Source organism: Hibiscus syriacus, unplaced genomic scaffold (genome assembly GCF_006381635.1).
Source record: "Hibiscus syriacus cultivar Baekdansim isolate YM2019G1 unplaced genomic scaffold, ASM638163v2 tig00001478_pilon, whole genome shotgun sequence".
NCBI lineage: Eukaryota > Viridiplantae > Streptophyta > Magnoliopsida > Malvales > Malvaceae > Hibiscus > Hibiscus syriacus.
Window position 1 is genome coordinate 1,775,706 of NW_024061874.1, and position 11,815 is coordinate 1,787,520.

The 11,815-nt window shown below is 36.4% G+C and overlaps 2 protein-coding genes across 2 annotated transcripts; one reads left to right on the top strand and one right to left on the bottom strand.

The window, feature by feature from the left end:
• Positions 1-207: 207 nt before the first annotated feature.
• LOC120127275 (calmodulin-binding transcription activator 1-like) lies at positions 208-6,193 on the top strand. The gene is made up of 11 exons (XM_039145222.1): positions 208-540; positions 909-1,028; positions 1,146-1,261; positions 2,203-2,291; positions 2,435-2,480; positions 2,706-2,988; positions 3,168-3,427; positions 3,775-4,086; positions 4,180-4,838; positions 4,938-5,508; positions 5,734-6,193. Exons 1-11 carry the CDS (start codon positions 501-503, stop codon positions 6,052-6,054), a joined length of 2,817 nt encoding a protein of 938 aa, XP_039001153.1. The 5' UTR covers positions 208-500; the 3' UTR covers positions 6,055-6,193.
• Positions 6,194-7,896: 1,703 nt separating this feature from the next.
• On the bottom strand, positions 7,897-10,056 carry LOC120127286 (1-Cys peroxiredoxin-like). Its single transcript, XM_039145228.1, is given in 5 exon segments — positions 7,897-7,960; positions 8,945-9,129; positions 9,392-9,538; positions 9,723-9,879; positions 9,947-10,056. Coding segments are annotated over 5 exon segments (663 nt in total).
• Between the last annotated feature and the right edge of the window lie 1,759 nt (positions 10,057-11,815).

The following is an 11,815-nucleotide window of genomic DNA, read 5'->3' on the forward strand; positions in this document are numbered from 1 at the left end:
GAAACGACATCTAAAAATTTGAGAACGAAATTCAGATCCAAGAAACTCAAGAGAAAACGTATGGAAATGGAAGCACATGAAGGAGTCGTTTGTTCAAGAACGAACCCTGAAATAGTTTAAGAATAGTTTATTTATTTAAATGGTTATAAACGAATAAAACCGAACTTGTTCATTGACATTGACATTGACAATCCTCTTTTACGCTTTTTTATCATCGGTGCATTCACGCGCCTGTCTTTCTCTTCTGCTTCCTCATTTTTCCATTTCTGCTGTTCTCATTAAACTCCATAACATAAAAGGCTCTCCATTTTCGATTTTATTGTTGAAAATTTCTGTCTTTTATTTGTTTTGCTAATAAATCTATCCCCTCTTGGCTTTGGGTTCTTGTTGAAAATTCTTGAAGAACCCTTCTTTTTCTTTTTCTTTTCCCTTGTTTTCTTGGGTATATTATGGTCGATGAAATCTGGGTTTATTTGCAGAGTTTTGTTAGCTGAATAACAATGGCCCAAGGCAGAAGATACCTCCATAATGAGCTATTAGGTATATTTTTTCCCAGTTTCTCATTACAAATATGTGTTTTACTATGCCATTTTGATCATTCAAGTTCCTTCTTTACCTTAAAGAAAGCTTCTTTTGACTGCAAGCAATCCAGTTGCCTGAGTTTACTTTGTGAACCTCTTGTGTTTTACTATACCATTTTAATCATTCAAGGTTGAAAGAATCTTCATCATCTATGTTCTTTGCGCTTTACATGCTTTCTCCTTTTCAATTGGTTTCTAAAAAGGTTGAAAGAATCTTCATTCATTCCAGTTGAATGTTTCTAATGTTTTCTGTATTTGCTTTAGATGGATTGCTTTATACGATTGTTTGCAATTTTTAGATGGAATTTAATAATTTATTTGTGGCAGATCATCAGCAGATATTGCAAGATGCACGGCATCGTTGGCTTCATCCCGTTGAAGTTTGTGAAATACTTAGAAACTACCCCAAGTTTGGCTTATCGGACAAGCCGCCCTCCAAGCCTCCTGGTAAGGTCTTAACTAGCTTTCTCTGCCATACTTAGAAACTATCCCTAGTTAAAGTACCTCCATTTCCCCATGAATTTTGATGCCACATGAAAGTAGCAACTGAGAAATCGTTTTCAGCTGGATCTCTGTACCTGTTCAACCGGAAAACAATTCGATACTTTCGTAAAGACGGTCACGAGTGGAGGAAGAAGAAGAATGGAAAAACTGTCAGAGAAGCTCATGAAAAGTTGAAGGTAAGTTTTTGGTTTTCACGGTTTGTTCCTAAGCAATGCTGTTAGAATGCAAAGACGGTCAGGTTTGTAACAATTTGGTTGCGTTTGCGGTGGCTGAAACTAGATGAATGTGAAGAATGAAAAAAGAATCTGAGTCTAATTTCTCTAATTTTAAACATTAAATGCAATAAGAAACCTTTGGATCGTCTAATTCCCATCCATTACTCAAACCTTTTAACTTGTGAATGAAAATTCCCCAATGTCACTAGTTAATTGTTTGCCATTGATTTGACTTTGAATAATTAATGTTATAAAAAGCTCAGCTTTTGGTTTTCACGGTTTGTTCCTAAGCAATGCTTTTAGAATGCAAAGACGGTCAGGTTTGTAACAATTTGGTTGCGTTTGCGGTGGCTGAAACTAGATGAATGTGAAGAATGAAAAAAGAATCTGAGTCTAATTTCTCTAATTTTAAACATTAAATGCAATAAGAAACCTTTGGATCGTCTAATTCCCATCCATTACTCAAACCTTTTAACTTGTGAATGAAAATTCCCCAATGTCACTAGTTAATTGTTTGCCATTGATTTGACTTTGAATAATTAATGTTATAAAAAGCTCAGCTTTTGATAAATTGTTAATTTGTGTTCCATCAGTCCTGTGTGTGAACATCTTCTGTTATGTTTTATAGCTTATAGATATAGTTTAGTGCTCTTACCGACTCCAAAATGAAAGAGATTTTACGAGCACCAACTCTTTAACCTCTATGGATTTATGAGGTAATCAACTTCTACGAAAAACCTAAAAATTTGGTTAAATTGAGTCTTCACTTCCCTGAGCCCACATTCTTTCATTGAGCACATTACTTTCTAAAGGAATCTATCATATCAAACTCGATTTCTGTATATTTCGGTGAAACTTGTTCATGTACTTTTTTTAACTTGTTTTCTAATTCACTTTTGTAGGTTGAAAGTGTGGATGTTCTTCATTGTTACTATGCACATGGTCAGTTTAATGAGAATTTTCAGCGACGTTGCTACTGGATGCTTGATGAGTGAGTGGTTTTCTGGCTATATACACTGTGACACCATTTCAATTTATTCCTTTAGAAAATATATCTGATAATCCTTCTTTATCAGAAATTGTTTAGTCTATTCTTCAATGTTTTGTATTTTCATGTTATAATTCTGTTTTCAGGGAGTTCGAACATATTGTTTTTGTTCATTACAGAGATGTAAACAAGGTATCATCTCTCTCTCTCTCTCTCTCTCTCCCTCTTCTTAGGAATTAAGTTAAGATAAAGACATTGCAAAATATTCTATGTCCTGTGTCAACTAGAAATGCTCTTTAGGTTGCAAATATCTCGGAGGATCCATGCTTTAACTCGTAGACTTTAATTGTCTTTGGTTTGACTTTTTTAAATTGCATGTGTCCATTCTATGCAATTCAATGCATTCATTCTATGCAGGTGTGCAGTTCTGGAACCTCCCGTTTACTACCGGACCCAGGATTACAGAGTGTTAGCCTGCAAACTGCTTCAGCTTCTTCCCTAGCACAGGAAAATTCACCTGCAGCTACAATTGAGATATCTCTTGCATCGGCGAGTAGAGTTGATGTTGATTGGAATGGGAAAACATTATGTCCTGAATTTGAGGATGCTGACTCTAGGGATTATCCAAGTGCCAATTCTCCTGACCAACCTGTATATGGTTCCATATCTTGTACTGCTTCAATTGAACCTGAAGTTGCTGGTGAGGGTAATTACATTGGAATCCTCAATGTGTCGTTATCACCTTCAAAATAATAATTGAGAACATGAAATAGAAAAAATAACCATTACCCTAAAACTCGGTCAGGCCATTAATACTTTATTTTAGCAACTTTTAATATATTTCTAAGATCTATGCTCTGATCATCCTCCATTTTTCAGGTTTTCCAGAATCTAACTTTAATCATGGCACTGTGTCTGGGCCATGTTTCTGGCCTGGCATCCATAACTTGGCCACAGATACCGTTAGCATTCCAGATCAAAAGCTCTATGTTGAACAGCCTGCGACAGCTGACTATATAACTCATAGGGAAGCACAGTTGAGAGTGCATGATACCTCAGATACTGAAACATGTGGAGACAAGTTAATCAACAATGTAGGTGTCCAAGCAGCTGGAGAATATCCAGGGAAGCTAATCCAGGTCTGTCATAACAAGACACATGCATTTTGTATTTCGCATAGTTCTTAATAGCATTGGGGCTTAGAACTTAGAGCTATATCTGGCGTATGCTTTGGATAAGTATGCAATCTGTTCCTTAAGTTGTATAGCATATGAGTGTAATTCATTTCTCTTTGCATCATTTAACAGCTTCAGTTCTAAAGTAAACACAAATGACTAATATAATGTTGTTCTTCCTTTTCCATTAACTTAAGCCATCGCTTTGTAACCTATGAAACTTTTGTGATGTCCTAGAATCACTCCATTTCCCTTGTATGTTTTTTCCAGGTATGTTGAAAATTTATCGATTGATAGTTGATCTCCTGCAGGAGCTACAGCAGTATGATTCCATAGACATTGGTGTACATAATGACAAACCAGGAGAGCTGAAAAAACTTGATAGCTTTGGAAGATGGATGGATAAAGAAATTGGTGGAGATTTTGATGATTCTTTGATGGCTTCTGACTCTGCCAATTATTGGAATACACTTAACACTGAGACTGATGACAAGGAAGTATCCAGTTTATCCCGCCATATGCAGTTGGATATCGATTCCTTGGGTCCTTCTCTTTCTCAGGAACAGTTATTTAGCATTGTTGATTTCTCACCCGACTGGGCTTATTCAGGTGTTGAAACAAAGGTACAGAAATATGATTTGTGTGTAATGTTTTGTAAGCGCGTCATTTGTTTTTCATGAAATCATACTTAACCATGAGTGCTTCTTGCGTTTTAGGTTTTACTTGTTGGAATTTTTTTGCGAAACAAAGAGCTTTCTGGCGCTGCCAAATGGGGCTGTATGTTTGGTGAAATTGAAGTTTCTGCCGAGGTTTTGACCAACAATGTCATTCGTTGTCAAGTTCCTTCTCATGCTCCTGGACGTGTTCCATTTTATATCACCTGCAGCAACAGATTGGCATGCAGTGAGATAAGGGAGTTTGAATATCGTCAAAAGCCACCTGGATTTTCATTTATTACAGCTGTTAAAAGCACAGCACAAGAGGAAATGCACTTGCAAGTTCGTTTGGCAAAATCATTGCATGTTGGCCACAGGAGGAAGAGGTTGGTTTGTGCTGTTGAGGATTGTGATAAATGTTTGTTGAAAAATAACATATGTTCAACGGGAATAGCCAGTGCTAATGGTTGTATACAATCTAAAGAGGGATTGATTCTGAATTTGCTAAAACAAAAACTCCGTGAGTGGCTGATAAACAAAGTTCATGAAGATGGAAAAGTTCCACATATTCTAGATGACAAAGGTCAAGGAGTTATACACTTGGCTGCTTTTCTTGGTTATGAATGGGCAATGGATCCTATAGTTGCTGCAGGGATAAGTCCTAATTTTAGAGATGCACGAGGTAGATCGGCTCTTCACTGGGCATCATACTTTGGAAGGTCAAGTCTTTGCACAATTTCTTCATATATCTAGTTCGTGTTAAGTATCTGTATGTCAATTTTGATGGTTTTGTATTGATGGTCGTTTTCTTTTTCCAGAGAAGAAACAGTAATTGCACTTATTAAACTAGGCGCATCTCCTGGTGCTGTTGATGATCCCACACCAAATTTCCCTGGTGGAAGAACCGCAGCTGACTTAGCATCAAGTAGAGGTCACAAAGGAATAGCTGGATACCTAGCTGAAGCTGATTTGATCACCCGTCTTTCTTCATTGACTGTTAACCAAAATGCGGTAGATAATGATGCTGCCACTATGGCAACACAAGAGGCCGTTCAGACTGCTTCACAAGTTGCTCCGTCTAATGGGGCATTAGATGAGAATTGTGCATTGAAAGGTTCCCTTGCTGCTGTTAGAAAATCAGCTCATGCAGCTGCTCTAATTCAAGATGCATTTCGAGCTCGCTTATCCCATTTACAATCAACTAAAGGCAATGATGATATGTCTGGAGTATCACTTGATCTTGGTATTCTTGGGTCTTGGAATAGGCATCAAAAGAATCATTTTGGAGACTATTTGCACACTGCGGCTTCGAAGATCCAACATAAGCATCGTGGCTGGAAAGGAAGGAATGAGTTTTTTAAGATAAGAAATCGAATTGTGAAAATTCAGGTTCTTTACGATTACATCAATAACCTTTTTCTTGTTTGCTTTCATATGAGGCAGGATTATGGAAGGTTTCAAAAGAGAATCTTAATTCTTACTTACTGCCATTGATGTCTCTTGATTATCTTTTCGACTATACCAACAGACCAAAGTTGCTTTTTGTGTTTTCTGTTTTGGTCTCTTGATTTGTAGTATGAATTACCTGTTCATTCTGCTTATCATTTATTTCAGGCTCATGTTAGGGGGCATCAGGTTCGTAAACAGTACAGAAAGCTCCTTTGGTCTGTTGGTATAGTTGAAAAGATAATCTTGCGATGGAGGCGTAAAGGTTCTGGTCTACGAGGATTCCGGGTGCAAGCTGTCGTTGAAAATGCAGCATCAGATACAAACGCAGGTGATGAATACGGATTTTTAAGAGTCGGTCAACAACAGAAAATTGATGGAATCGAAAAAGCTCTAGCAAGAGTGAAGTCCATGGCTCACGATCAGAAAGCTCGTGAGCAGTACATGAGGCTAACTACAAGAATTGGAGAGTCAAAGGTGCAATTTTGAGCTTTTGTTGTAATAATCTGAAGGGGTTTAAGGTTTGTGGCTGAATTAGTAGTGACAGAAGAAGCAATTATAGCAGCAATGCAGTAGCATTAGCATTAGCATTAGCACAGGCTGCTGTTGCACTTCATCTTATAAATGACAATAGTCAATTACTGATGTCTGTTACTTCTAAGTAAAGCAAAGAAAAAAAAAACTTTGACTATTTTATTCTTTTTTACGTTTATATTTTTCTTACCACCGAGCCAAACTCAACAACGAATTGTTACAATGACAAAGATAAAGATTCGAGTTTGGTATGAGAAATACAAAGAAGAAAAAGTCCAAGCTACATTTCATGCACCATTGTTCTGCAATGCCAGCATTTGTTGAGTGGAGTTTCTGATGAAGTTTTCTTGAATGCAAACCAAATATTCCTCTCCAATTCTAGATGCAGCATTCCGTTTCCTCTACTCAGCTCTAGAACTACTTTTCAAAGTGCTGTTTCCTTTTGGTTTGCTTTCCAAGCACCAAGGGCAAAATGCAATACAACTCATTGAATTAAGCAAAAAAAAATTGTCCCTGCAGGCAAATGGTTGAACCCCCAACAATTGGTATTGTTCCTGTCCCCAGGCCGAGAACTGTGGTGCAAAGATGGAAGTTTGGTGCTTGGTGGACTCTGCATTTCTAATATATGCTATATAAACCATGAGAAGAATGTTTAAGAGCATGCAGAAAGTTTAATGTGGGAATGGTTTTGTAATATAGTGAAGGCTCACTATTTTTAATTAGAGCTTAATTGCTATGTTACATTTTCACTAATTATTTCATTTTCGGGGTTGGGGTTGGTTTATTACATTTTCACTAATTATTTCATTTTTGGGTTTGGGTTGGGGTTGGTTTGTTACATTTTTGCTAATTATTTTATTTTTGAGTTGAGGTTGGTTCAGTAATAAATAACTTGATATCATTCAAGTAATAAATAAATTAATATCATTTAAATAAGTCTTGAGTTCAAGTCTTTATGTATGCAGAAAATCTCTCTTCATTTTCGAGGTTAGAATTGATTCAATAATAAGCAGCTTGATATCATTTAAATAAGTCTCGAGTTTAAATAACTTGATATCATTTAAGTAAGTTTGAGTTCAAGTCCTTATGTATGCAGAAAATATCTCTTCATTTTCGAGGTTGGAATTGATTCAGTAATAAGCAGCTTGATATTATTTAAATAAGTCTCGAGTTTGAGTCCCTATTAAGAAACTACCCACCTAGTTCCCAAATCGATCCGTAATAAGCAGCTTGAGTATGATATCATTTAAGTAAATCTTGCGTCTAATACTCAGCTTCTCTATTAAGAGACTCATCCGCCAAAATTAGGTGTGCAACCCAAATCGATCTGAATCACCCAAAATTAGGTGCCCGAATCGAATTGATCCGGATTAATCAGCATCCGGGAAAACAACCCCAAAAAATTCAATGAATGAGACATAAGATCAACTATTACTCCTAGATCTTAGTAATGAATATTGGTAACTATCTTCTTCCATCACCTTGTGAGTTTTTTGTTCAACGGTTAGGATAACTGCCTACCAAAAAACAGACTAAGGTTCGACTCCAAGCAAATGCTTATATTTTATTATTATTTTTTTTGACAACCAGTAAAAGGAAAAATTTGTAACTTTCTTACCATTCAAAATTTACCGAACAACAACTTTTATTTAAACCACCGTAAGCTTTGGCAGTGCGTAGATCCTAAAAACTTATATATATAGTCTGCTACAGCAAAAGTTTTAGCAACAGCCCACAACCACATACAAAAGCAGTAGTATTGTGATATACAAATTGTTTATGGCTTGAACTTGGGACTCAGACATTAGTGAAACGCAGGTATTCCTTCCCCGATGGAAGCGTTTTCGTCTCGAAACCATTGTTTTGAAAATCGGATCAGACCGGCCAGTTCAATCGGGAACCGTTGCCTAATCCGGTTCAATCTAAATCGGTTGAACCGCTACTAGTGAACCGGCCAGAACCGTTGAACCGTTCGAACCGGACCGGCTGAAAACAGGAAAAAACGGGAAATTTTGTTTTTTTTTAAAAAAAATTAAACCAAATGTCGTTTGTTAAACGAGCGAACTCGAGTATTGCTAAACTCAACTCGAACTTAAAAACTTTAAAAGTAAGCTCAACTCCACTCAAACTCACAAGTTAAAAATTATCAAGTTCAACTCGAACTCGAAATATAATATTGAAACTTGAACTCGAAAAGGCTTGAACTAAAAAAAAAAATTAGAAGCCTAAAATTCAAGCTTGATTGAAGTGAAAGAATAGTTCACTCAATGCTAACCAAAAGGCTCCATGATTTTGAATGCCAAATTACCTTTATTATTTATAGAAGTTAGTTGTGATGCTCTTCTATGTTTCTTAGCAATGTGAGATTGTTTTATTCTCATATTTTTACTCTTTAGACTTTTGGGATGCTCTTCTATGTTTCTTAGCCATGTGAGATTGTTTTAAAAAAAATTAAACCAAACAATACCATTTTTGTTATGATTTTTTTAGCCCTAAATTTATTTTTTAATTATAGTTATATAATTATATTTATTATTTAATATGTTTTACCTTAAATATTATGTTGTAGTTAATTTGAATCATTTTGTTTCACTTGATTTTATGATTTTTAATTTATATATGTTATGACTTGCTTTGAATATGACTTGTGATATAAAAAATTATTTTTTATTAAATATTTTTTGTATTTTTATTTAACTTTTTAAATAATTATGACGTCGTCCAGTTCTTCCGACCGGTCGGACCGGTTCAACCGGTTGAACCAGTAAACCGGTAGCATGACCGGTTCGTTAACCGGTCCGGTTCTGAAAACCATCGGTTCTGAAAACCATGCTCGAAACCATTAGGGAACATTAGTTTCGCTTCCTCATTGCTTACATCGGGCGAAATCACCACCAGATCACCTTGTTTCCAGTTCGCCGGTGTCGCGACCTTGTACTTGGATGCCTTAATTAGTAGCGAGTCCACAGCCCTCAACACTTCATCCATGTTCCTCCCCGTCCTTGCTGGATACAGAAAGCTCAGCTTGATCTGCACATCAACATTAAAATGTTTTCAATATGGCTTCATTTTGATTTTGAGTCGGTAAAAATATTAGGGTAAACTACACGTTTAGTAGCAACTATCATTTCTATTCTAGTTTGGTCACTCAACTATTTTTTGTTTCAAAATTATATCTAATGACACATTTTTAGTTTCATTTTAGATTTTTTTTGGCCACTTAAAAAGATAATTGAGTAGTAAATATGTAGTTTACCCATGATATTATACATGGTAAAAAAAACACTGTGACCTTGTTGTCGGATCCCATAATATCCATAGCTCGAGAAGGGAGCTGGTTCTCCGACGAGTCTTTTTCATTGGGATCCACCATGTTAAGTTGCTTGATGATCTCTCTGCTTGCATCTGCCACGATGGGGTATGTCACCTTGCACCCAGGCTGCCCAAAGAAACAACCATCTCAAAACCAAAATCGAAACAGTTTTCAAGATCACCACGGCACCGTAATTTACATCCGCAGCATAAAAACATAGTTACTTTTAGAAATAAATAAATCACGCCATAATGGTCAAAACAAATTTTCAAAAGATTTTTTAAAAAGGGAACTCAAGAAAGGTAGTTACACTATAAGCTTCAACGTCTTTGATTCACTACTTGTGAGATTGCACATCGTCACAAGAGAAACCGAGAAGCTTAACCCCTCGTTTTTCGAACTCCGGCAGGTAAGCCGCCATCTTGCCAAGCTCCGTGGTGCACACAGGTGTGAAATCAGCTGCATGCAAAAATATTAATAATCTGCAACAAAAATACAAAGAAAGAAAGATAATAAAAATGTATATAAGAATGAGAGAAGATGATGGTCCAGCCATTGTTGAAGTAATCATGGAGCTTGAATTTGCCGTGGGTGGTTTCGACTTCAAGGTTGGGCACGGTGTCTCCAATGGTGAGGCCTGGCATTTTGTGAGATTAATGGTGTGAAGGGAAGAAGGGGGTTCTCTTTATAGAAAGTCAAGGTTTGTGCATGAAGAATACGTGGCATGCTGTTCAATTGCAAATCTCTATTCTTCTTCCACGTCTGCTTGCATGTAACTTCCTTCTTTTTTGTTTTTATTTTCTTTTGTTGAAAAGCACAACACCAGTTTTTTATTGGGAAAATAATAAAAAATAGAGAAATAAGGGTATTAAATAATTATATAAAAATTAAATTAAAATGAAAGATAAATTCCCAAATGTTTGAGAAAATTTTTATTTTTTCTATTGAAATTTCAAAAATAACAAATTAATAATTAATGTTGTCGTTTTGTAACAAAGTAATTATTAAAATTATTGATTTAAAACAAATTGATAACTCGACATTACCTATCGTTAACGTGGGTGATAGAAAGCTGAGTTGGATTGTTAACCGCTTATGTCCCGTTGACCAGTTAACTCTTCAACATAAAGCCGTTGAAAAATCATTTCATTCTCTATATTATAAAAAAAAGACTTCAGAACCTTTGGCTACTTAAATGATTCACATCTTCAAATGCAACTGCAAACTGGTTTGCGGAAAAGAAGGTGAAAGGCAGCTGGGTTATGCTGAAAGCGATATGGAAAACATTGTCAAACGCGATTCTTTAAAGAACACCCTGCAAGTCGAGCATGATTTTCCCAGAGCAGCGCCAAAGAGATCGGAATCAAGCAGTCGTGAAGCTCGATATCTTCAACGTCTATAATTATATTAATAATATGTTAAGAGGGAAATGATAAAAAAAGTATCCAATAGTTAAGTCAGAAATAAACAAATTTCAGCTTTGTGGGGGGAAGTGAAGAAGTAATTAGAATAGGGGTCGGTGTTGGGAACTTGAACTAGGAATGGTTGGATTCAAGTTTATTTGGTTACAAAAGCTCCACCAGACATTGAGAATGTGCAGCAGACAACATGAACTCCCCGATTCCAAAGCATATAAGGTCGGTCAATGCCACCACCCTCTTTCGATTCCTATCTTTATCAACAACCATTTTAACTGATCACTCAACTGTCAAGCTTTTGTAGCGTTGATTCTACTTTTTTTCACATCAAAATATTCACCAATCAGCAATCAATCCACCCTTTAAAAGTTGGAATCAGGAACATAATCTCCACTACCCCATTATTCACCCATTACCAACTTTCCCTATACTAAACCAACCTACCATGGAAGCGACATCGTTTCTTTCTTCTTCCTCCTTCACCTTCTCTTCCCTTCCTTCACCTCTTTTGCCTCAACATCTCCACAAAAAGGGTCTATTCTCAGTTTTGTAAATCTGCATACATGTTGTTGTCCACAGAAGTGCTTCTGGTACGAATGCCCTAAGAAGCTAGCCTCTCTTTTTTCTTTGTGTTTTGGCGACTACTAGAATATTGTTGTATGTTTCTGTATGTGAGCACCAAGGTAACTCTTAGAGGAAAAGTGCAGGTGACAGAAGTTCCAACTTTTGTTCTAGTGAGAGTAGCACACGAGCTTTATCAAGTTGGGCATCAATATTTGAATGTTAGGTTTTTTTCTTCTATTTAACTTTTACGTTGAAGAGCATTGGAATCAAACTCCCCATCGACATTGAAGATTTTATTACTGAGAAAATCAAAGAAAACGTTAATGAAGAAATAACCTTTGGGATAGTTGTTGAAGTGGGTCTTGAGAACATGTTGGACGTTGTTGGTGTTGGCAGTTAAGATCTGACGGTAACCGAAAAC